Source organism: Pimephales promelas, chromosome 25 (assembly GCF_988280905.1).
Source record: "Pimephales promelas chromosome 25, fPimPro1.hap1.1, whole genome shotgun sequence".
NCBI classification, from domain to species: Eukaryota; Metazoa; Chordata; class Actinopteri; order Cypriniformes; family Leuciscidae; genus Pimephales; species Pimephales promelas.
This window is the reverse complement of record NC_142793.1, coordinates 8,895,577-8,922,745: the sequence shown is the minus strand read 5'-3', so window position 1 is coordinate 8,922,745 and position 27,169 is coordinate 8,895,577. Positions and strand designations below refer to the sequence as shown.

Sequence of the window (27,169 nt, the reverse complement as noted above, 5' to 3'; positions counted from 1 at the left end):
TGTGTGGTTGCACCCTAGGACTCGCATCGGTGTTCTGTCTAAAGTGAAGGTGGTGGATAATAACCCAGGACACGAGGTAACATTCCAACGTATTTCTGTGAATGCAGAAGAGATCTCTATGGGGGCCAAAGCACCATCAAGGCAAGAGCAGTGGTCTAAAGTGATCTCCCAGCTGGACATTGGAGGTACTTTGGAGCAGCAAGCCGAGTTGAAAGCTTTACTCACCGAATTTGCCGATGTGTTTGCCATAGGGGACGAGGAGCTAGGATTTACAGACAGAGTACAACATGAGATTAACCTGGTGGATGATGTACCGATTAACCTGCCATATCGCAGAGTTCCACCAAACCAGTACAAAGAGGTCAAGGAACACATAGCGCAGCTATGAAAGGGTGTTATTCAGGAGAGTTCAAGCGCCTATGCGTCTCCAGTGGTGCTGGTGAGAAAAACCGACGGCAGTATTAGGTTGTGCGTGGACTACCGCAAACTAAATCTGAAAACCAAACGGGACGCTTTTCCACTGCCAAGAGTGGATGAGAGTTTTGATGTGTTACGAGGTGCCCAGTTTTTCTCAAGCATCGACCTGGCCAGTGGCTATCACCAGGTAGCTGTGGCAGAGAAGGATCGGCCTAAGACAGCCTTTACCACACCATTTGGGCTATACGAACATCTGAGAATGCCGATGGGGGTGTGCAATGGGCCTGCCACTTTCCAAAGGTTAATGCAAACCACCATGAATGATCTCATCTTTCAGATTATGCTGGTATATTTGGATGACATCTTGGTGTTCTCAAAAACGTTTCCTGAGCATTTGGAGAGGTTGCGGACTGTGTTGTTAAGGCTGCAGGAGACCGGACTCAAAGTCAAAGTAGGGAAATGCCACTTTCTACAGTCAACAGTGACGTTCTTGGGACATCAGATATCTGCTGAGGGTATAGCCACTGACCCTAACAAGATCTCTGCTGTGAAGCAGTGGGCAGTGCCCACCACTCTGAAAGCTCTGAGGTCATTCCTCGGTTTCTGCGGGTATTATAGAAGATTTGTCCCGGGCTTCTCAAAAATCGCTGGGCCGCTACATGACTTGGTCAATCAGTGTCTAAATGAAGGACCTCCAGCTAAAGTTAACCAAAAGGTAATCAATGGGTGGAGTCCTGAGTGTCAGGCATCCTTTGATGCTTTGAAGGAAAAACTAACGAGTGCGCCCGTGCTCGGATTTGCTGATTTCTCTGCCCCATTTATCCTTGAGACTGATGCAAGCAATCAGGGCTTAGGAGCCATTCTTCTGCAGCAGCAAGAGGGAAAGAAAAGAGTGATCTCTTATGCGAGCCGAAGGTGCGGAATGCTGAAAGGAATGACAAAAATTATAGCAGCATGAAGTTGGAGCTGCTTAGCCTCAAGTGGGCAGTTACTGAAAAATTCAGAGGCTACTTGCTGGGTTCCAAATTTACTGTAATCACAGATAATAACCCATTATGTCACCTACACACTGCCAAATTAGGAGCCCTGGAACAGAGATGGGTGGCACAGTTAGCGGCATTTGATTTTGATGTCCAATACCGACCTGGTCGGTGTAATCAAGCTGCAGATGCATTGTCTAGGCAGCCCTTGGCAGGGGAGCCTGTGGTAGACATGGAAGATGCCGAATATGATGACTGTGTGACTATTTGTAGCCTGACACAAGGTGGGACACCTCTTGACGCTGAATTGATTCAAGCTGGAATGGAGAGGTGTGAGGTCCGTCAGATGCGCGCCATGGAAACACGGGGGTTGGCAAGCACAGAAGCACAGGGGAGTACTGCTATTTGGCCTGGGTATTCTAAGGAGCAGTTGGCCACGTTTCAGACTCAGGATCCAGTTCTGAAGGAGTTCAAGATCTTTTGGGACCAGAAACGTAAACCTGCAGGCTTGGAAGTAAAAACCCTGTCAAAATCCGTACGCTCGTTGCTGAAGCAGTGGAACCGACTAAGGGAAAAGGAGGGATTGTTGTATCGGGTAGTGGAGGATGTGCGTCACGGAGAGTCTTTCCAACTGTTAGTCCCCGCCTGCTTGAAAACTCAGGTGCTTGAGTCCGTCCATGCTGGTATGGGGCATCAGGGAATTGAAAGGACGCTGCAATTGCTGAAGCCAAGATGTTACTGGGTGGGAATGTATGGGGATGTTGAGCAGTGGATAAAGAATTGTCAGCGCTGTGTTCTCACTAAAATGCCTCAGCCTAGAGTACACCCGCCCATGAAGTCATTCCTTGCTAGCCGGCCTTTAGAAGTCGTGGCCGTGGATTTCACTTTACTGGAGCCAGCCGCTGATGGAAGGGAGAACGTTTTAGTTGTCACTGATGTGTTCACCAAGTTCACACAAGCTTTTGTAACGCGGGATCAGAAAGCTGACACCACAGCTAAAGTTCTTTTGATGGAGTGGTTCATGAAATTTGGAGTTCCAGAACGGCTACATGCAGATCAGGGGCGCAATTTTGAAAGCGAGGTAATAGCAGAATTGTGCAAGCTGTATGGGGTTAAGAAAAGCCGTACTACTCCCTATCATCCCACTGGAAACGCCCAGTGCGAGCGTTTTAATCGCACTCTACATGAGCTGCTACGAACACTGCCTCCTGAGAGCAAAAGACGGTGGCCTGAACATCTAGCTGAGCTGGTCTATGCGTACAATGTTACCCCGCATTCAACAACAGGGTATTCACCTTTCTATCTGTTGTTCGGCGTCGACCCTCATTTGCCTGTGGATGCACTTTTGGGACGAGAATCAGGAGCTAAGCCTACTCATGACTGGTTAGTGGTGCATCAGAGACGGCTGAAGGAGGCTCATGAACGTGCCAAAGTCTATGCTGAGAAAAAAGCAGCAGAGCGAATTGAGCATTCTCAGGATAAAGTGTATTGTCCATCCATTGTGGTTGGCCAGATCGTATACCTGAGGAATCGACCACTGGGAAGGAATAAAATCCAGGACGCTTGGCATTCGACCCAATACCGGGTGATAGAGATTCAAGGGACCACTTATACGGTTGAGCCTGTGGAAGGAGGGCCCATCAAAAGAGTGAATCGGGTGGATCTCAGACCCTGTGTGCATGTCCCTGCTCCAGTTGCCCGCAAGAGGAATGTTGAGTCTAATGTGGAAGTGGATGAAGCTTCAACAATTGATGTGGACGACGAGAGTTTGGAGGAGGGTGTAGTGCTCGTGGAATGTACTGGCCCAAGTGTGGTTGAACGTCTTGTACGGACTGAAACTGAAGCTGAACACGAAATGGAAGCCTCAGAAGTGTCTCCTTGTGATCCTGAGATTCCGGCTGGAATAGAACTTGGGGGAGGGTTTCAGGAGGAAAGTGTTTCTAGTTTGCCCACACTGCGAAGGAGTACCAGACCTAATGTGGGTCAACATTCAAATCCACACCATGAGCCTAGATCAGCCCTAAATCACAATGTTGTTTCTCAAATGATCGCTAATTTGGGTACCGTATTCTTCAGAGAAGCAGTTAAAGAGCTGAGAAACTCTTACACTGTCACCGAGGCCGTTGACATGTCGGCAGGGGAGAATGTAGCCGGGTGGTGTTTGAACTTGTAAAAAAGTACTTCCCCTTTAAGAGAAGCGAGCCCCTGATGATGACGTGTTAATAGCGCGCAATGCAGAGAGAAACGGAAAACAGCAGTGCATGAGATTAATCCATCCGTGTGTCGAGTATCATCCTTGATTTAATTGATGCTCTATGTGAGTAAATGTGATGATAATCATTTAATCTAATCTAGTGTCATAGGATGTGTTTGTTTCATCTTGTGTATGTGTATTTTGCGGATAGTTCGAGATGATCGAAGATGTTTGATCGCACGTGACTGCATTTTGAAATCTCTATAAAAGAGTTCGGTAAGTCAATTTTCAATGTAAAGTGCATAAGAAATGTGAATAACGTGTATAATATCCTGTGTATGTTATATTTGATTCTTGTGACATGGTGTTTGAAAGCACATGATGAAAATGCTAACAGGGGTTTTGTGTTTGTGTAGGGTGCCACTACCGTGTTTGTGTTTGCTTTGAAAGTGTATTGTTTCAACCTGAAAGTGTGCCCTAACATTCGTAAATATTTGACATTGAGAAATTGACACTTTACTAAATTATCTGTTAAGATATTTTTGTTAATTATTCATTTTGAGTTTATATTCTTTTCCTTGGTTAAAGCATTACAGTGACCCCGTGTGGGGAATTTGAGTAGTGTGGTTGAGTGATAAATTATCACCTGTGACTTGTTGAACTACTCAGTTTAAAGCATTTAGGATCTTAAAGAACATTTAAACAATTGATTGATTTAATAGAGGAAAAATAAAGCAAATTGTAAAACGTGGTTCAGTGTCAATTGATTTGTTTTGTTAACTGGCAACACATACAACCGCGAACAGCACATGTTGTCCCTGAGCTCTCATAAAAGATTTGCGTCTTTAAATAGTAAAATAATTATCCGAAAAACAGCTAGCCTCTTCGCTAACTAACACACAAAATACCATTGGAATGCTACTTCCGCCGCCTCACCGGAAGTTTCACCCACTTTATTTTTTACAGGAGCGCCCCTCGGAAACTTGTGGATAAAAAGTTTAGATTTAACTTTGGTTATGCAGCAGAGGTGAAGGACTATCAGACGACAAAAACAGGGGGAAATGGTTCTGGAAGTATAACAACACAACAACGGTAATGTCAACGCTGCAGAATCGGTGTAAGAGCCAGAATTACGGAAAATCAAACTGCAATTTCAAATAGTGCTCTGACTTCCATACATTATCTCACACTCTATAAAACTGCATTTCCCCTTCCATTCCTCTTGGTCTCCTTATCTGCATCCATCTATTCCCCGTTTCCCTCTCTCCCTGTTGTGTCTCTTTGATGCTGTGTCAGTAAGGGAGAGTGAGAGAGCGAGTTACCGTGGATAATGAGCTTTAATCAGACCCAGAGCTCACAGGAAGCACAATCATCAGACCAGCGCTCGCTGTGCGCCCGCTTTAGCACACACACACACACACACACACAGGGTACGTTCAGAACGCCATATCACCTGCCTTTCAGAAAGAGATGCTATATTTAGTTTAGTATATTTAAATGTTGAAAATACTGCAGTGCGGAAGCATGTAGTATACAGTGTGTGCTGCGCAAAATGTAGTACGCTAGTGAACATGGCCAAAAAAAGAGAAAAACTCCCAGATACAATACACTTCAATGTGTGTGTGTTTATATTTGTGTGATTGTATTTCTTACCCCTCTGAACTCAGATATGCTAATGCTAATCTATTTACCTGGCCGACTTTGAAACTAGCTTGAAATGTAAATTAAACCTCTAGTTTTTCAGGGTGCTCACATGAAGAAAAACGTATGAAAATGTATATATATGTACACTCACACACAGAGACGGGGACTTATCTGCTTTTTGCAGACTATGGTGTGTGTGTGTGCAGCTATGAGTCAGTATAAACTCCATAATCTTGGGAGTTTTACAAATGTTAAATATTCCCTTAGGCCTCGACAATGCGCCACATCGCACTCGCGTTCTCACACGTACACAATACACTCATGTTCAATCACAGAGACCATCAGTTACACACTCCCTATCAAACACACACTCTTTTCCAAAGCCTTGTGAGCCGCACTGCTATGTGCTGTTTACATAGTCAGCTAACTTGCAAGGTAAGCTATATAAAAAATGGTAACGAGTGATTTGAAACGCTCTACTGTACATTGCTCTAAACTGAACTCCTCCACATGCCTCACAATTGATATTATGGTGCTAAGATAATAATATGAGATTAATATAAGATTAAAAATACACATGTATTTGGAACAATAGTACATTTTAATTAAAAAATAGCCAAATACTTCTATTAATACTTCTCATTATCGGATAAAATTAACAGTCAATTTCCATCTCCATCTGCCATCTTTGGATGATTTATCTAACTTGTGGCAATGTTATCTGGGATTGTCTTCTTGCTAAAGATACATGTGAGGCTCGGGTCGACTTTGGCCAAAAAAAAAAAAATCTAAATTTTGAGTTTGACAACAAATAACAAAACACAACAATACTAGCATCAAAATATAACAATAATCATTTCTAAACATTGATTCTCACTCTTTATTCACCTTTTTCTCATGTTTCTCAATAGAATTCATAAAAGTACAGAATATAATACAGTTCTCATTGTAACGCAGTGTGACGATGTTCCCCGCCTACGCAACTGGGATTTAAACCCGGCTAGTTTCTTCTGCAGCATTAAAGAACTATCTCAAATGTTAAATAACGATATAAGATTCAAATAATATCAGAATATCAGATTTCAAACTTTCAGAGTTTGAAATAAACTCATAGAAAAACAGATGAAAAATTAACTTCAGTAAGGAATTTTGCTATCGTTAAATAAATGTTCGATGATATCTTCTAAAGACTGTTTAGTTTGGGCACATTTCTTTCTCTGTAGTGTTGATATGGCAACAGTAAATACACTTGTCATGCTTGCATGTGTGGGAATTAAACCATGTGTGTTACAACTAGCTAGGTGGTTGTGTCCAGCCCGTTCTCATCCTTTAGCGTCATATAGAACGCTATATGACAAAACGGCGCTATACTACGCACATGGCACCCGTTATCGTTAATATAACACGCGCTGTGAGGGCTAAGTTTAGGTGTGGGGTTGGGTGTGCGTGTCATATTCACGCTAAAGGATTTATAACGTTTTGGGTTCGCGTGTTATATTAACGATAAAGGGTGCCATGTGCGTAGTATAGCGCCGTTTTGTCATATAGCGTTCTGGAAAGTCAACTTTGTCACAATCCAAACAATTTAAAAACTTCCGGGTATCTGACAGTTCATCTAAAAATCGGGGCCAACAACCTTTAAAGGAGTAGTTCACTTTTGAAAAAAACTTTTGCTGATAGTTTACTCTCCCCCATGTCATCCAAGATGTCCATGTCTTTCTTTCTTCAGTCGAAAATAAATGAAGGTTTTTGATGAAAACATTCCAGGATTTTTCTCCATACAATGGACTTCAATTGGAACCAAACGGTTCAAGGTCCAAAAGACAGTTTCAGTGCAAACTGCAAACTGTTCAAAGGGCTTTAAACGACACCAGACGATCAATAAGGGTCTTATCAAGCGAAACGATCGCTCGTTTAAAAAAAAAATAACAAAGTTTAAGTTTTATAAGCTCAAATGCTCGCCTTGCTCTGTTCTGTGATGTGCGTTTGTGACTCTCCAGTTCGAACTCATTCATCAAAATGAACGAATCTTCTTCCGAGTCAATTCGTTCGTTTCGTTTGTTGAATGAACCAAATGACTCGGAAAAAGATTTGTTAATTAGAGTTAATTAGAGCTCTATTTTGCTAAATAGAGTTCAAACAGGAGAGTCACGAACGTGCATCACAGAACAGAGCAAGGCGAGCATTTGAGCTTATAAAACTTAAACTTTGTTATTTATTTTTTAAATGAGCGATCGTTTCTCTTGATAAGACCCTTATTCATCATTTGGAATCATTTAAAGCCCTTTGAACAGTTTGCAGTTTGTACTGGAAGTGTCTTTTGGACCTTGAACCGTTTGGTTCCCACTGAAGTCCATTATATGGAGAAAAATGCTGGAATGTTTTCATCAAAAACCTTAATTTCTTTTCGACTGAAGAAAGAAAGACGTGGACATCTTGGATGACATGGGGATGAGTAAATTATCAGCAAAAGTTTTGTCAAAAGTGAACTACTCCTTTAATAACTAATAGTAAATTGCCCTTTCGGTTATATTTCAGGGACTAAAATAACACTGGGTTAGTTAAGCTACACAAAAAAAGGATGTTAAAATATAAACGTAAGTTGTCTATATTACATACGTCAAGTCTTCTTAAGTAATAACAGCTTTGTGTGATAAACAAGCCCAAATTACATCTGCTATTCACTGAAAATTACAGACATGGTCACTATTGACTATCACTGTACAGAAAAGTGCAGCATGGACATTCTGCAAAACATCTCCTTTTGTGTTCACCAGAAGAAACGAATCCAAATGGATTCAAAAAGAAATGCGAGTGAGTGAACGAATACAGAATTTCACATTTGGGTGAACTATTTATTTAAGCCCAAACTGAAGTCCTTATCTAACTCTCATAGCTTCCATAACATCATCTTTTTCAATCTAAATCCTCTTTCTTATAATCCTTCAGCACGGCTGCTGTGAGTCTGGCCCATGTGTGCTTGTGAGGACTTCATATGGTTATGTCCTCCACATCTACAAATAAAATCAGTGATGTGGACACTGGAAAGAATGACTGTTAGAGTCTCATTCCCAGCGGGACACGGCTTCGGGGCGTAGGTGCCAGGACGGAAACAGCGAATGCAACATTTGCATTTAAAAAGGTGACATTTGCAATGCTGGTCTGGAGCCGCAGGAATGAGAGGAGAGGCAGGTGCTGGGATAGCCCATATTCATCTCGGTGACAGGATGACAACAATGAGAATGTCAAAGCCAAGAGTAAGACAGCACACCAAATCACATACACTCACACTCACACACACACATATGCTCCACACAGAGACCGCCGTCCAACATAACCCTGAAAATCCGCCCCCTCTTCTCTCAAACCCATGTGGAGATAAATTGGTGGCTGTTCAAATCGACTTTTACCTCATACCGAAGTAATTACATGAAAACAACGGCTGCAAAATGTAATATCTGTTGTAGTCACATTAAACTTGAAGATCAGGCAGGGTGGAACATGCATTATTTATGTGATATGTGGAATAAATTACATTGTAAACACAGACTCTTTAGACCTGAGGAGCATATGATTAGTGTGAGTTTAGTCGTCTTCGTTGTTTCTGAAGAGCAGTCGGGTCGTTTGGAGTTCATGTGGAAGTGTTGGTGCTGATTAGACTCGTGTTCGCTCGGCGAGGGCTTCTGATTGGCTGCCTGCTCAGCGAGTGCTTCTGATTGGCTGCCCGCTCGGCTAGGGCTTCTGAGTGGGTGCCCGCTTGCCGAGGGGTTCTGATTGGCTGCTCGCCCGGTGAGGGATTCTGATTGGCTGCCCGCTCGTTGAGGGCTTCTGATTGGCAGCCCGATCGGCGAGGGCTTCTGAATGGCTGCCCTCTCGGCGAGGGCTTCTGATTGGCTGCCCGCTCGGTCAGGGCTTCTGATTGGCTGTCTGATGGGCCAGGGCTTCTGATTGGCTGTCTGATCGGCCAGGGCTTCTGAATGCGTGCCCACTTGGCGAGGGATTCTGATTGGCTGCCCGCTCGGTGAGGGATTCTGATTGGCTGCCCGCTTGGTGAGGGATTCTGGTTGGCTGCCCGCTTGGTGAGGGCTTCTGAATGGCTGCCCTCTCGGTGAGTGCTTCTGATTGGCTGCCCGCTCGGCTAGGGCTTCTGAATGGGTGCCCGCTCGGTGAGGGCTTCTGATTGGCAGCCCGATCGGCGAGGGCTTCTGAATGGCTGCCCTCTCGGTGAGGGCTTCTGATTGGCTGCCCGCTCGGTCAGGGCTTCTGATTGGCTGTCTAATCGGCCAGGGCTTCTGAATGCGTGCTCGCTCGGCAAGGGGTTCTGATTGGCTGCCCGCCCAGTGAGGGCTTCTGATTGGCTGCCCACTCGGTGAGGGTTTCTGATTGGCTGCCATAAGCGCAGAGAGCAGCGCTTTAAAAATGTCCACGTGTTTTTGAACTGGTGGTACAATGGTGATGCCATGTTCCGTACCATTTTTCTTTAAACTTGAAGACAAAACGCACATACATCAACACGCACACACACATGCACACAAAATATCTGGAATTTCGCTGTGTTTTGTATCTTTTGGTTACATCCAAAAGATTAGATCACTGTAGATGACTCTGAAAATGTTTACCGTCTGGTGCTCTACAGCCATTTTTGACTGAAAATGTTTACATTAGTTTTTTTGGGGGGGGGATTTTTCTTCATCGAAATGGTACGAAACTTGGTAAAGGTTTTGTCACTTGCTATATGAATATATGTAATACATGTTTTTGAAAATATATATGTTTTAAAATAGTATTTTTGCACATTTTTCATGACAATAAACGCAAAATTCTACAACTTTTTTCACTTTAGCAATAACCTGCCAAGTGTTGTCTTTGAAAAGAGGTTTATGACGCTTTCATAAAAAATGTAATATAATTTAGTACCATAAAATCCCCTAAAAATACGAATTATTAAATAAAAAAACATTATCGAACTATAAAGTACATTCATTTCATTGAAATAAACCGAAACCATTTTTGACTCACACGCTCACAACATAACTGGTGTGTATTTTAGTTGCCAGTCCAAAAAAACCTTCAGTCTCTAAGCCTCGGGTGCTGCTTGTTTCCAAAAAGATCTTAATTTGGGCCTCGGCCTCCTGGAAAAACCTCAAATGTGCAAATGTCTGAAAGAATTGTAGAGTTTACGGTCTCTAATCTTGCTGAGTTTATTTATTGCTGCTTATCCAAGCCAAATCCCTTCCTCATTAATATCCGTTAGAGCAAAAGGAAGACAGTTAACTACATACGTTTGCATCTAAAATGATATGGTAGATGGTATTTCTAAAGTAAGGCATTCTACAAGTTTGCCCCCATTTCCACATAATAACAAGCATCTCATAATTTAATACGCCTCCCTTGAAAGACAATTATCCTTAATCAGGTTCTTTGGTCTTGGGTTTTTAGTCTTGGTGTTCCCACGACAGCTTTTATCAGAGGAGATAATTATGGGCCAACTACTACCCAGAGTATAGTTTTACAGGATATAAATATCATTATGAGGCTGTAGTCTCGGTTTCATTCATCAATTAATTTGTTTTATCTTTATTTTTAAACAACTTTAGGACAAACTAAAGGGAGAAACATATTAATCACCCAACACATTGTTCCAAACCTGTATGACTTTTCGTTTTCTTGAAAAGCAAATAGGATATTCATGCTGTTTTTTTTAGATACAATAATAGTGAACATTGACGTGCTCCAAGCATCATAACAGTATCAAAGAAGTCAATATGACTTACAAGTGCATTATGTTTTACGTGAGCACAAATTTGTTATTCAGCCAGATATGCAAATATGGCACCTCTAGATTTAAAAGACACAAGAACAAAATCGTTTGCCGTCATCAACTCTTTTTTTACATTTGATAGCTGCAACAAAGGGAAAGATTTTCAGAGAACAATGACTTTAAATAAATAAAAAATAAAAAAACTACCATACAGTATAACTTTAGAAGACTAAGTCTTAAAATATATGCTCTGTTCACCTTTCAGTTTCATTGTATGGAATGAGCAGCGTTGACATTCTGCTAAATTTCTCCTTTTGTGTTTCATAGTTAGAAAGTAAGTATCAAGGTTTGGGTGAGGAAATGATGACAATTTACATTTATGAGTGAATTATTTCAGTAAATCTGATATTTCCCAAGAAAGAATGAAATCTTACCTTCATTAACACGGATTCGCTGAGCTTTTCTCGGTTTACAATCTTTATGGCGACTTTCTGACATGTGACACAGTGGATCCCGAGCTTTACAAGGCCTAGAGGGAAAAAAAAAGGGAGAAAGAAAGGGTTGAAAACCATTGGTCTAATCATTGGTCTGCATCCACAACATTGGTCTGCTACATGGCTGAGCAATTTAATCACAACTGCACAAAAAACCCTTTCACAGGCCATTTCCTTTCACACACCGAAACACGAGCGTCTTTCCCTCGGCATCTGTGAGACGCTCCATTCATATCTCAAGACCGACGGCCAGGTATAGCGGATAAGCAAAACTGTGAGCCAAATTGATGGTGTACAGCAGCAACCTAAAGGCCTTTCTGCTTTATCACTCGTGACGTAGAGTTTTATGGTGCGCGAGCAGCTCAAGGAAATCTGCCACATGGTTAACACTTTTATTAGTCAAAGTGTTGAATGTTTACAGGCTCACAGAGCAATGCGTCACGGTTCCCCTCTCTTCTCCATACTTTCAAGGACTTTCGAAAGAAAAATCTCTAGCGTAAATACCTCAGGTCCTTCCATGATTGTTGAGCAAGCATTTTCAAACGAAACAAAAACCACTAAAGACGATTCAGCAAAGTTGTTTTGCACCACGAACTGTTGGGTAGATAGGGAGGGTTTGACGCCTGTGCGAGACAAGATAATGAATGTTTCACATCCTAAGGTGCACGCGTGTCGGAAAACTGACAAGCGCATAAACGAAAAATGCAGTGATTTGCAAAGAGGATGCTGTGAATGTTTTTAGTTTGTAATAAAGTGTAAGAACCCCCCCCCCCCCCCACACCTACCTCATACCAACCAAATCCTTGTCCCCGATGACACTCAACAGACACTCCTGAACAACCACTGCTCTCATGTGACTCAATGGCTCTTCACAAGCTAAAGGAAAATGGCTGCTTTTGAAGGGTTTTAAGATGAATTGCAAAACTATCCACTGCTGAAGAGGAGATGGAATGTCTATAATGAAACTGTTCATAATATACTGTAATATAATATAATATAATATAATGACATACGCTCACCTAAAGGTTTATTAGGAACACCTGTTCAATTTCTCATGAATGCAATTATCTAATCAACCAATCACATGGCAGTTGCTTCAATGCATTTAGGGGTGTGGTCCTGGTCAAGAAAATCTCCTGAACCCCAAACTGAATTTCAGAATGGGAAAGAAAGGTGATTTAAGCAATTTTGAGCGTGGCATGGTTGTTGGTGCCAGACGGGCCTGTCTGAGTATTTCACAATCTGCTCAGTTACTGCAATTTTCACAGACAACCATTTCTAGGGTTTACAAAGAATGGTGTGAAAAAAGAAAAACATCCAGTATGCGGCAGTCCTGTGGACGAAAATGCCTTGTTGATGCTAGAGGTCAGAGGAGAATGGGCCGACTGATTCAAGCTGATAGAAGGGCAACTTTGACTGAAATAACCACTCGTTACAAACATGCACAAAAATAAGTTGATTAAAGGATTAGTTCAATTTTGAAAAAAACTTTTGCTGATAATTTACTCACCGCCATGTCATCCAAGATGTCCATGTCTTTCTTTCTTCAGTCGAAAAGAAATTAAGGTTTTTGATGAAAACATTCCAGGATTTTTCTCTAAATAATGGACTTCATTGGGAACCAGAAGGTTCAAGTTCCAAAAGAAACTTTAAGTAAAACTGCAAACTTGTTCAAAGGGCTTTAAACGATTCCAGACGATGAATAAGGGTCTTATCAAGCGAAACGATCGCTCGTTTTAAAAATAAATAACAAAGTTTAAGTTTTATAAGCTCAAACACTCACCTTGCTCTGTTCTGTAATGCACTCCTGTTTGAACTCGTTCATCAAAATGAACAAATCTTTTTCCGAGTCATTTGGTTCATTCGGCGAAAGAAACTAACAAATTGATTCGAAAAAAGATTTGTTCATTTTGTTGAACGAGTTCGAACAGGAGAGTCACGAACGTGCACCACAGAACAGAGCAAGGCGAGCATTTGATCTTATAAAACTTAAACTTTGTTATTTTTTTTTTAAATGACCGTTCGTTTCGCTTGATAAGACCCTTATTCATCGTCTGGAATCGTTTAAAGCCCTTTGAACAGTTTGCAGTTTGCACTGAAAGTTTATTTTGGAACTTGAACAGTCTGGTTCCCATTGAAGTCCATTATATGGAGAAAAATCCTGGAACATTTTCATCAAAAACCTTAATTTATTTTCGACTAAAGAAAGAAAGACATGGACATCTTGGATGACATGGGGGTGAGTAAATTATCAGCAAAAGTTTTTTGAAAAGTGAACTAATCCTTTAAGTCTCTTAACTTATCAAACCTGACCTTTTCAGGACAAGGGAAGGTTAGTTCAGGTTCTTAACTGTCATGTGGTGCGACTCCCCAAATGCTTTATGTTTATGAATTAATAATGTCAAAATAATTTTCATTTGAAGTCATTTTAAAATGATAAACGATGTAAGGTGTAAGGTAATTTTATTTTTTTAATAATAATGGTTGCACCATATGACAATTTCCAACGGTATCTAACAACCAATTCATACGATTTGTCTAAAATTTGAGTAGGTTTAAGGGCGGGGTCAGGGGCGGGTCATTCGTACGAATTCGCCACCTCGTAAAATAGATTAAGTTGCAATTTTATCTGTTTTTAACATGTAAACTCTTCCTGAAAATAGTGTAAATGTTTTTGTTTTCAAAATCAGGTTCAGCTTCTCCTTGTGGAGAATAAAAAATGCTGTTATAATTACATTCATTTATGATAAACGATTCACATTCCAGGAAGAACTAGTCTCTCGGGTCTGGATCTGGACTGCAAACTAATTGGTGATGTAGGGTGTACCGTACAGTAGGGCCGGGTATTGAGACAAATTTCACAATTCGATTCGATTTCGATTCACAAGCTTGCAATTCGATTCGATTTCGATTCGATTCAATATCGATTATTTTGGATATCAGTTACAATAAATGGCCATTTTTCTCAAGGGAATCAAATCTCTTAACTAATGCTGTAAACTATGGGAGTCTAGTTGTAGCCTACTAGGCTTCATTAGCCTAATATGAAGGTAATAATGAATTGTTTTGAAGCTATACAAACACTTAAATTACACTATTATTTTTTTTATAATAAAAAGATTATATGCAATATAAACATTTAAATGGTGGTTGTCATGAAAACTTGCAAGATTTATTCAAATATGCATTAAATATTGAAAAACATTAATATTATAATGCATATGTAATATGGTGTATATATTTAGCAAAATGCTCCTCTTTAGAGTTATTTTTTCTAGCTGACTAACGAGTTTATGTGGGTTTTCTGAGGTAAATATGACGATACATGACATTAATTACAAGCTGTTTAACTAACGGCTTTCCACGGTTGAAACGCTGATTGAGCGAATCAATGTGATATGATACGGATTTCGATAAGTTGTACTCTGTCTTTAACACACTTTCAGATGCTCATTCATGTTTATTTCGCGCTGTGACTGGTATTATTAAGCCGGAAGAGCGATCTCACACCACAGCGCCAAAACATTATTTACAGTATGTTTTTACATTTCTAAAGAAAATGGACGTAATTTGAAAATTGAGACTTTGTTTCATATCAATATTAACAAAGGACAAAGATTATTGCGATTTTTTGGATGCGTGCAGCCACGATACAATGTCCCATTAATTCAAATGAAACAGGATGACTAATCGATTCTTGAGATTTAAGAATCGATATCGCTTCGTAAAAATGAGAATCGATTAATATCGAGAAATCGATATTTATTACCCAGCCCTACCGTACAGGGATATGTTATACCTACCCTATCTCACGACCAATTCGTACCAATTCGTAAGAGTGATTTAAAAGTGGCTAATTCGTACGACCTCACACGATTTTTCTAAACCCACATGATGGTTAGGTTTAGGGGCGGGGTCAGGGATAAGCCATTCGTACGAATTCATACGAATTGGCCAATTCGTAAAATATGTACGATTTAGCAAAATCGTACTAATTTGTACGAGTGAGGTCGTATGAATTGTTACGAATTAGCCACCTCGTAAAATTCGTACGAATTCCCGTGAGATCGGGTTGGTTATACGGTAAACCCGGCACCTTTCAGAGTGTTCACTTCAGGTGCTCTGCCCTGCCAAGTGATGGAGAGACAGAGAAGAAATATTATTCAAATGTCATCCGAAGCCAATTAAACAATAATGACGCCTGACAGTGGACTCAACAGTTGACAAGACCATTAGAATGGATCCAATCATCAGAGATCAGCGGCCACAAATGAAGAAAAAATATCTCATGAGAAGAGGAAAATAAATACCCCCAAAAATAAGAAAAAACTAAACAAAATGTCCTTTCTCATAATCAAAAGGCTTCTGTTTATGAGATTCAAGAGGCCAGGAATTTCATGCACTTTGAGCACTGTGACCTATTCCAGCCAGCAATGATAATACACAGAGACATTAGCACAAAAAGTATATGTAGAGAGCATATCACAGTCAGACGTCATACCGCATGACATTATCGCGAAGATAGAGTGTATTAAGTGCAAGGGCAGAAGAAATGGCCTTATCAAAAAGAAGGCAAAAAAGCCATGCGACAGGAGAACTGCTTCCTGCGCGCTCCATCTGCTCTGATAAGAACTCAAGAACACTCGGCCGAGTCACAGCGTACAACTGACAACAGAGCGAGCGCTTGCTCCGCATCGATCTCAGTCTGTGAGCACCTTCACGATCAATACAATTAAAAGAGCTCCTGTCCACTGCAACATCATAATAATGCTCAAAAACACAACATTCACCTTGACCCAAGATTTAATACATGCATTAGCATATATTGCAGTTGCCAATAGTTGAGTAGATATTCATATGGAACTATATTTTATCATTATGCATTAAGAACAGAATACCTTTTATTCAATAACTGTCATTATTTTAGTCACCATTCACACCAAAAAATACTGCTGGTACCATGTTGACTAAATGACCCAATTTATAGTTTTTTTTTGTTTTGTTTTTCAGCAATTTTTGATTTAAAAAGAAAAAAAAAACTATTAATAACCAATGATGAAGCATAAGGACCAAAACATAAAATAGTATGGTGATACCATACCAGTCAGTTCATATAAATGAGCCCTACTCCTGTAACAAGACTTGCCAAAAAATTGTTAATACTACCTTGAATATCTTATCTAGTGTTCCTTTCATGTTATGATCATACTGCCAACATGAGCTCTATTTCACTCTGAACAATAAGCAATTCCTCCTTTCGCTCAGCCGTAACTGACTCCAGATACACAGACCTTTCCTTACTGCTCCTCTGTGAAAGAAATACGATTTCTGCATGTCTAATTTTGTTGTTGTTCATTCTGTATATGCGGACAGTTTTTCTCCATGTCTGTATGTCATGATTCTGGTCTGGTGTTTCAATTGTCTCATTTCATGTGTTCAAGTTTTGTAGTCCTATGTAGTTTTTCATGTTGATTCGTCTCCCCAGGTGTCTCTCGTTTCCTCATTATCTAGTTAAGCTTGTTTGCTACCGTGTATTTATAGCCCTTGTGTTTCATTTGTTACTTCGTCAGATGTTGTAAATGTATGGTTGCTTAGTTTGGTCCTTCTCGTTGTTTTATTTCTTTGTCCCTGGAGTTCTTTATTATTTGTTCTATGTGTTATGTCATTAAAACCTTGCAGATAGATCATCACCTTCGCTTGCTTTCTCCAGCACGTTACACTTTTGGCTCATGACTCAATTTAGGGAATTATTTTAAAGGGATACTCCACTTTTTATTTTTTGGAAATAGGCTCTTTTTACAACTCCCCCAAAGTTTTACTGTTTTCGAATCCATTCAGCTGATTTTCTGATATTTAGAAGACTGTCAGTAACCAGACAGTTTCTGGTCTCATTGACTTCCATAGTAGGAAAAAATATACTATGGAAGTCAATGAGACCAGAAATTTTGGTGTTTGTTTAAAAATATCCAGGTTGTTCCCAGGAAGGCATCACTTTAGTAACATTCTACTTCCGGATATGTGTGGGCATTTCCCCCATAGCTATCTATACAAAGGCTAGATATCTCGTCCGCGCTGCTGGCCAATGGAGATCGACGTCAGCATCTGGCGGCCATCTTGTCACAGGCAGCTCGCTCACTGGTAACATTGTTTTAATGGTGCATGTACTTTTTAAATCACCGTAACTTGCTCAATGTTCTACCGATTTTCAAACGGTCTGGTTTGTTATAAACGGCAGAGATGTAGTTATGATACTGCATACTTATGAATAATAAGTGTATAAATAAATAATCATCCAGAATTATAGCCACGTTAATAACGTTTGTAAGAAACCAAACCGTTTGTAAATCCGTCAAGATTTCAACGAGATAAGAGTATTTCTTACATCAGATACCACAGAGCCCGCCAGAAAGCCTGTCTGTGACAAGATGGCCGCCGGTGATGACGATAAATATTTCGCCGTGAGACATCTAGCGTTTATGTAGATATCTATTATTTCCCCCCAAAAAAAGATGGAAAATGAAAACAATGGAGAAAATGTGTCTCAGGGTATCTGCGTTGCAAGTGTTCTGCCTGAACGCGTTCAATGAACGATAGTTCTTATTTTGGGCGAACGTGAAATGAACATACTGTATTACTGCCTGATGAACGATACTGTGAAGTCGTTCATTCTGGCGTCTGTGAACGCATACTCTCTCAGTTTAACTTCGTACAATAGGGTGCCAGATTTCTATAGAGCCTTCCAGGCTAAACCCCGGCTAAAACACACGTAAACAGGCCTTAATATGTAGCGAAAAAGCACCCAATCTGGCAACACCAGTGTCGCACCATGACCACCGTCGACAAGGCAGCGAGCGAGGAGGCGTCTTATGATGATCATTTAAACGGGTTTTATGACGAGGTCGGCGAGGATGGGAAAAATCTTACATTTCTGTGCAAACTAAAACATTTTTTTTTAAAAGAAGCTCGCAACATATGGAAAAAAGAACTATGAACTAGTTCATTTTTTTGAAGTATGAACTATAAACTTGAACTAATTCATTTTAAAATGTGTAAACTCAACTTTGAACTAGTTCATGTAGAACGTGAACTTTCCCAACACTGCAAGCCATTGGAATAACGTACCTGTGGTGACATTTGGGCAAAATGATATTGTGTTGCTTATTCCACATTTCGCGACACTTTCAAAGTGAAATGCCCAGTGATTGGCACTAAAATGTTAATGCTCTATCATGATAGAAAATAATGTATCACCTCCACTAAACACTACCCTAAACGCAACCAATTGTGTTGACAAATGCTAACAAGAGATAAAAACATTTTCTGAAGCAACCACGCCATTTGATCTGCTTCTACAAGTGTCTCGCGTGTCACTGTACAGAGCGTTCCATATTAAAGGCGGATGCTGTACAAGGTGAGCCACAGATCAAGTTTACTACATTAGAAAAACCATACATATGGAGTTGATGTGATTCAAGCGTCAAAATGTATCAGTTTACAAATCATTCACTATGTTAAAAGTGTTTTAGGTCACAACACATGCATGCATGTACGTATGTATGTAGTAGGGCTGGGTAATAAATATCGCTTTCTCGATATTAATCGATTCTCATTTTTACGAACTGATATCGATTCTTAAATCTCAAGAATCGATTAGTCATCCTGTTTCATTTGAATGAATGGGACATTGTATCGCGGCTGTGCGCATCCAAAAAAATCGCAATAATCTTTGTCCTTTGTTACTATTGATATGAATTAAAGTCTCAATTTTCAAATTACGTCCATTTTCTTTAGAAATTCAAAAACATAAATATTGTTTTGGCGCTGTGGCGTGAGATCGCTCTGGCGCAGCTCAAGAGAAGCAGCAGCGCTGATCTCTCTTCCGGCTTAATAATACCAGTCACAGCGCGAAATAAACATGAATGAGCATCTGAAAGTGTGTTAAAGACAGAGTACAACTTATCGAAATCCGTATCATATCACATTGATTCGCTCAATCAGCGTTTCATCCGTGGAAAGACGTCAGTTAAACAGCTTGTAATCAATGTCATGTATCGTCATATTTACCTCAGAAAACCCACATAAACTCGTTAGTCAGCTAGAAAAAATAACTCTAGAGAGGAGCATTTTGCTAAATATATACACCATATTACATGTTAATTATAATCTTAATGTTCTTCAATATTTAATGCATATTTGAATAAATCTGGCAAGTTTTTATGACAGCCACCATTTAAATGTTTATATTTCATACAGTATAATCTTCTTATTATAAAAATAAATAAAAGTGTAATTTAAGTGTTTGTATAGCTACAAAACAGTTCATTATTACCTTCATATTAGGCTAATGAAGCCTAGTAGGCTACAACTAGACTCCCATAGTTTACAGCATTTAAGAGATTTGATTTCCTTGAGAAAATTTGCCATTTATTGTAACAGATATCCAAAATAATCAGTATCGAATTGAATCGAATCGTAATCGAAATCGAATCGAATTGCAAGCTTGTGAATCGAAATTGAATCGAATTGTGAAATTTGTCTCAAGCCCTAGTATGTATGTATGCATGTATGTATTTATGGATGTATGGACGGACGTATGTAATGTCAACACATTCTCATCCTAGGGCGTCATATACTGGCGCTTTTGGCGTTTCGTCTACATCGGACGCACATGGCACGCTTTAGCGTCAATATAACACGCACAGAGCTTTGTTCGGTTATGGGTATAGGTTTAGGTCTGGGGTAGGGTTAGGGGTACACCACTAGGAGGCTGCTTCTGGCCCATATATATCTGCCTCTCATATTGACGCTAAAGGGTGCCATGTATGTTGGATGTAGACGAAACGTCAAAAGCGTCAGTATATGACGCCTTGGGATAAGAACGGGCTGGTAATGTATGTATGCATGCATCCATCAGCACTGATCCTCAACAACTCGTCTTCATACCGGCGTGATTACTTCGTCTTCCAAACAGATGAAATGGATAAATACTTTAAATGTTACCAATCCAATCTGACTTGTAAGGCTGCCCGAATCACAATCATACACTGTTCCTTCGTTGGCCAGAGGAGAACTGAGTCTGGTTTCTCCCAAGGTTTTTTTCTCCATTCATTCACCTGATGGAGTTTTGGTTCCTTGTCACTTTTGCCTTGGCTTTTGACTTGCTTAGTTGGGGACATTTAATTGTGGACATTGATGCAATTTTCTTCAAGAAACAAACTTGTTGTATTATTTTCATATTATCAATGGAAAGCTGCTTTGACACAATCAGTATAAAAAGCGCTATATGAATAAAGATGACTTGACATGCATGTATGTATTTATGTTTTGGACAATGCTACCTAAAATGTGGGCACTACCTAAAAACAACCAACAAATGTGGAAGTTTCCTAAGCCCCTGCACATATGTGGCTCGCCAAACCGCCTCCTTGTTCTAATGAGCCCCTCATGAATTATTAAAAAATCTATAATTATGCATTCCTTTTGCTGACGTGGAGTTCGAGGCATTAAAAATAGATCTGAGCGGAACGGCAGCACAAGCCCCAGTGGAGTCCCGCTGCTGTGTTTTGACTGCCTCTCTTTCTCCATCCGCAGTGCTCTCGGCCTGTCGACCAGGAGGATGTTTCTTTATGACAGGCCCGTTCTCGCTGTCCCCGTCCCACTCTGGAAGCGTCACTGACAGGCTGCGGGAAATCTGGATCCCTCACGACAGCGCTGCTAAATTCTAATGATGGGGTGGCCAGGGGTTTTGCCGAAAGCGTTTTTTTTTTTTTTTTTGTGCATGAGTTTTCTTCAAAAGCACAACGAGTCGCAACTTCCAGGAGTGGTGTTTGTCCCGACACTGTGTGCATACACGCTTTTGGATGTGGGCGTCTGTCATTTTTGCCAAAAGGCCTTTACTGCTCAGCCCTACGATACCTTCCCCCCGGTGTGGGTGATCAAATTTTGAGGAGGTGCATGCATACATTTGAATGTCAATTAGACTCCGCTGACAGGCCTGGCGACGTGTGCAGACAGTCAAGTGTTGGGTTGTTGAAGCAAACGCAGTCACACGTGACAAACTGGGCCACCTACTGTCATCCTCACCACCATAACGTGGGGAAAACGTTCAATGTAAGGTTTAATATCCGTCTACTCCTGCAGGAAATAAACAAATCTGCCTTAAAGATGCCATATTCTACAGTTATTTACTGCATTTGTCATTGATGTTGTTTTGAAATTCGGTGCCATTTAAATAGCTGTAAAATATCCATACGCTACACTGAGGAACAGATATTTAATACACAAGAGCCCTGCATTTACTCTATATTTTTCCACTGAAGTCCATTTATAATGTTAGTCAAGGTTTTACATGACCAATTTAGAATGAATCTTCTTAAGGCTGAAATTTATGTTTTTAAAGGGGTGGTTGAATATGATTTCACTTTTCTAAATGAAGTGTGTAATGTTGCTGTTTGAACATAAACAACATCTGCAAAGTTACGACGCTCAAAGTCCAAAGCAAAAGGAGATATTTCCTTTTAAAGAAATAACTTTTTAAGGACTACAACAAACGGCTGATAGGGACTACATAAGCTTCCTCTTTACATCACTAACCCTTATATTTGCATAAACCCCGCCCCTGGGAACACGGCGTCCATTTTGAGAAGAGGAAGAAGAGTTGTTGTAGTCGAGCACATTTGGGAGTTTGCTCAAACTGTGCATCCGTCTTTTCACACACAATACAGTACGTAAGTCGCCTTACAACAGTTTATCAAGACAGAATATGCAAACCAAAGACTTGAAGATAGTTAACTCCACATCAGCAACATAAATTAATCAACTAACCACTCAAAAACGTCCTGTTGCATTCTACATGTTGTCACTTCTTCTTGAGTCTCGCCATCATTGTCTAACTTTAGTTTAAACAAAAGGCAGAACAGTTTCTGACATTTCAGTGTGTGTCTGTGTGAGGTATTTGGAGCTGCTAACACACACTTGAGCTTTCGAAGCTCCGCGCTCTGTGCCGGGAGCAGCAGCTCATTTGCATTTAAAGGGACACACACGAAATAACGTGTTTTACTGCCCCCCATAAAGGGACAATTTTAACATGCTGTAAAAAAAAAAATATATCGGTGGGCTATTTTGAGTTAAACCTACATACACACTCTGGGGACAACAGAAACTTATTTTACATATTATTATTAATAAGGGGGATTATACTGACCATTTTAAGACTTTAAAACATGTAAATGAGCGAGTGATTGACTATCCATATACCAGCATTGAAAATAATCATTTTTAAAATCGACATAAATTTAAAGGCTGTTTTAAAGGCTACTGTACCTTTAAGTCATCTATATGTAAATAAACTCAGTAATTATTGGCTAATGGCTAATCACAAAATGCATAGAAAATAACCTCTGATTAAAGTTTAAAAGGCTTAAATTTCAATTAAATGGTGGTTTTGAAAACTACCATACGTTTAAGACCACTATTTTGTATGAAAATGAGCTCTGCTATGATTGGCCAATCTCCAGCTAGTTAATGAGCATTGATATATGAGCGGTCACATGTTTATGAGCTCAAGAAGTCCCTGTTAGGCAAGTTATTCGGCGGCCATCTTGACAACAATCTAACTATTTTCTAGTGAGGCAGTCCTTGAACAGAAAAAGAGCTTCAAAATCTTCAAAAATGCTAGCTAAACTTACATTTAACATGAAGAAAAAGAACGTCACATAACTCATCCCAAGACGTCATATAACTGACGTTTTGGGACGTCTTTTGACCATACGTCAATATCCGCCTTTTTAGGGCCAACTTAAACGTCGGTAGATGAGGTTATCAGATCCTAACTCTACCCCAGACCTAAACCAACCCCGTCACCTAACTGACGTTAAAGGTAAAGCGTCAGTTGTATGATGGCCCGGGATCGCCATCTACCGACGTTTAAGGGGGCCCTAAAAAGGCGGATATTGACGTATGGTCAAAAGACGTCCCAAGACGTCAGTTATATGACTTTTTGGGATGAGACTGTGTTAAAGTTATTCGGCGGCCATCTTGACAACAATCTAACTATTTTCTAGTGATGCAGTCCTTGAATAGAAAAAGAGCTTCAAAATCTTCAAAAATGCTAGCTAAACTTAAATTTAACATGTGTGTTAAAAAACTAATTTGATAACTATCTAAAATCTAAAGAAAAAGAAGCAGGTCAAGCTAATGCTCATGCTATTGCATATTAAAGTGTAAACAAACAAGTGATTTCTATGGTGGCTCTGAAGGGCAAAAAAAATGCCCTTCAAAAAACACAACAGGAAATATCAAAACGTAAAGGCACTACGACTAGTGTTCATTTATTTTCACGTCGTTTGACAATAGATTTTTTTTTTTTTTGAAATGGCAATTGTCTGTTGGAAGTCTGTAATGGAAGTGTGGTGTTCCACAAGGGTTGTGAGGAATCAACAGCAGGGTTGATGGTGAGATGTGTACAGGCTCTCACGGGGTGCGTGAAGCCATAAGGTTCGCATTTATTGTGTTCCTCTCTACACGGCCTGTGAGACTAGAAAGGGGCTTTTCCATAATGTTTCCCGAGTTCCTCCAGGAGTCTGTCCATAAGCTGGTTCATGCTCACAGATGAGCTTTAACCTCTCATTGTGTGCGAGTACATACACACGGCTTGCGCATGCATAGATACGGTGTGTGTCGTGTGTGTTTGCGGGTGTGATCAGGGACTCAGCAGATGTTTGCTGTTGAACAGATTAGCACAGACAGACCCAGAGGCTCTACGGACCGCTCGACACAGTTGTGTAACGGTTTGCGCATGCTGTCTCTCTTCCATTATTATCTTGTCATTAATACCGTAATGTTACGCAACAAACCCTGATTTCTCCATCAGGCACAACGAGAAACTCTATACGTCATTAAATGTCATAGAACTGTATTAACGGATATTACTAATATTTTGACATAGTAATAAAAATTTGTATTATTATTATTTTTTAATTATTTGGTTCATTGACAAAATAAGAGTGTTGGTTTAGTATTATTTGTGCAGTATTAGAGTTTTTAGTAATATTTTGAAATATATTTTATTTGATCTCATTACGTTCTTTAGGTAATTTTTATTAGTTATATATTTATACCAATAATATATATATATATATATATATATATATATATATATATATATATATAATTTTATTATTTTGTATGCAATATGTATACATATTTTTGAACAGAAATCGTATGTCCTTTTGCATTTGTGTATACATACATACATATATATATATATATATATATATATATATAGCTGTATATAATTATTTTTTATATGTAAATACCTATGCATGCATGTATATATTTAACAATTATTTGCACTTAAATTCTGTATATATATATATATATATATATATATATAAATACATAATCGATATTATATAAATATAAATATTTAATATATGAATAACACATTTTCTACATGCATGTGTGCGTATTTATATATACAAAATAATTAGATACAGCACACACAAATATTATTATAATTTTTGCATAGCCCTAATATATATATATATATATATATATATATATTGTTGCTATATATAGCTATATATATATTGTTATTTATAATATATATATAACTTGTTATTGTTATGTCTATTTGCCTTTTTTGTTATATTTTTATACTAATTATAAAATATAAATAATATGTTATATAAATAATAACAAAATAAATAATAATAGTAATATAAATAATAATGCATGTATATACATACATGGTATAAACATCTCAATCATTATTTTCAAAAACATTTTATTTTTTGAATTTATTTTTATTTTTTTAATTTTTTACTGATCTCAATAGTTCAAATATTTCTATTTATTTATTTATTGGAATGAGATGCACCCAAAAAAAAAAAAAAAAAAGGTTTACAATTTGAACTAACCTTACCGTGTCAAAAACGGCACAATATCTGTTCTGAAAGGATGAATTTATCCAGAAAGTGTCCGATAATAAAGGGATAGTGAGAATAAAGTGAGATATTATTGCTGATATTTGTGGTTTGCCACATGTTGCGCTCTGAATATCACATGGAGTGTGTTCAGCCACTGTGAATGTGATGGCATTACAGCTGTCTCACACATACACTCTTCTGCAGCCTCATGAGTGTGCTTTGCTTCCCGTGGCTCACACTTTCAGACTCAAAGCACATCTTCTTCTTTTGAAGCTGTGAGAGCAGATCCACTGCCGCGGCCTCTGGGGTCAGAAGGACACTTCTAGAAGAACACGATGTGTAAGATCATGTGCTCCCTTGTGGAATGGGATATAAACATATACGTGTAAGTATATAAGCATGTATACATAGGATTCAAGGGCTCAAAATACTATCTTCTTTGAATAGGACTGATAAGAGAGCGCAGACTGTTTAAAGTGAAGCGTCAGATCTGCCCTCCCACTGAGAACGGGAGCAAAAGTGGTAAAATCCAGACGGAAACTTTTATTTATCCACTCTTTCATTCCACTCATCCATTTTCCAGTCATCGTAAAACCTCCCTCTCTGCTGGAGATAAAGCTATCAGAGGATCGAGCGATCTTTAAAGTCTGCAGAGCGGAGGAAAGCAGGTGGAGAAGAGGCAGGGGAGGCCTGGTGTCCGCATGTGTGTGTGTGTCTTCTCGGCTGGATCGATGGACTGGGATACGATCACCCACAGCTTCAGTCTCTCACAGCCTCATTTATCCTACACGAGTGTGTGTGGCGCACCGCGGTGGGCTAACCGCCTTACACACCCTGAAAGACTATTACATGTCTCTGCTGGCTTTAGGGGCAAATGGAAAATGTGTGAGGTATATATTTATTTATTTATTTATTTGGTTTGTTTTATAAGGCAGAGACATTTTGGTTTAGATTCTGGCAGATACTGAACTGTTCACACTTTTTAAATAGTTTCTTTTGTTTTTCTTCTGAAATAAGGTGAAAGACATTAGCAAAAGCAAAGAAATTGAAGAGGCTAAAGTGAGACTTCACTTCCACGACACGAATCGGCACAATGCCAAAAAAAAAAAATGTTGTTTCATTATATCAGTGGAACCAACATAAAATACCCTGTCATTTATGGTCATTATGGTCATAGATAAGAGTAAGACTCGGAGTATTATATAGGCTATAGCAAGATCTTACGTGCCGTCTGAACTCTTGCTTTGGGTTGGTGCATAGATCGTCTCTTTTACTTGTGGCGGTTAGCAAGCAGCTTCTGCACTCTCAGAAAAAAATGGTTCAAAAGTTGTCACTGGGGCTGTACCTTTTCAAAAGGTAAACTTTTGTCAATTTCATGAGCTAATAAGTACATTTTAGGTCTTAATATGTACATTTTAGGTGCTAATATGTACATTTTAGGTGCTAATATGTCCATTTCAGGAGCTAATATGTCAATTTCATGAGCTAATATGTCCATTTTAGGTGGTAATATGTACATTTTGGTGCTAATATGTACATTTTGGTGCTAATATGTACACTTTAGGTGCTAATATGTCCATTTCAGGAGCTAATATGTCAATTTCATGAGCTAATATGTCCATTTTAGGTGATAATATGTACATTTTAGGTACTAATATGTACATTTTAAGTGTTAATATGTACATTTTAGGTGCTAATATGTCAGTTTCATGAGCTAATATGTCCTTTTTAGGTGGTAATATGTACGTTTT

At 39.3% G+C, this 27,169-nt stretch overlaps 1 protein-coding gene across 5 annotated transcripts in view; it reads right to left on the bottom strand.

Annotated features, from left to right (window-relative positions):
• The window catches only part of brsk2a (BR serine/threonine kinase 2a), a 321,319-nt gene that overhangs the window by 147,391 nt on the left and 146,759 nt on the right, over nucleotides 1–27,169 (bottom strand). For all 5 annotated transcript variants that reach the window (XM_039663149.2, XM_039663145.2, XM_039663146.2 and 2 more), the window contains exon 2: nucleotides 11,431–11,525. In XM_039663149.2, the coding sequence (XP_039519083.1) occupies nucleotides 11,431–11,525 (95 nt within the window). The remainder of the gene's footprint in view (nucleotides 1–11,430; nucleotides 11,526–27,169) is intronic.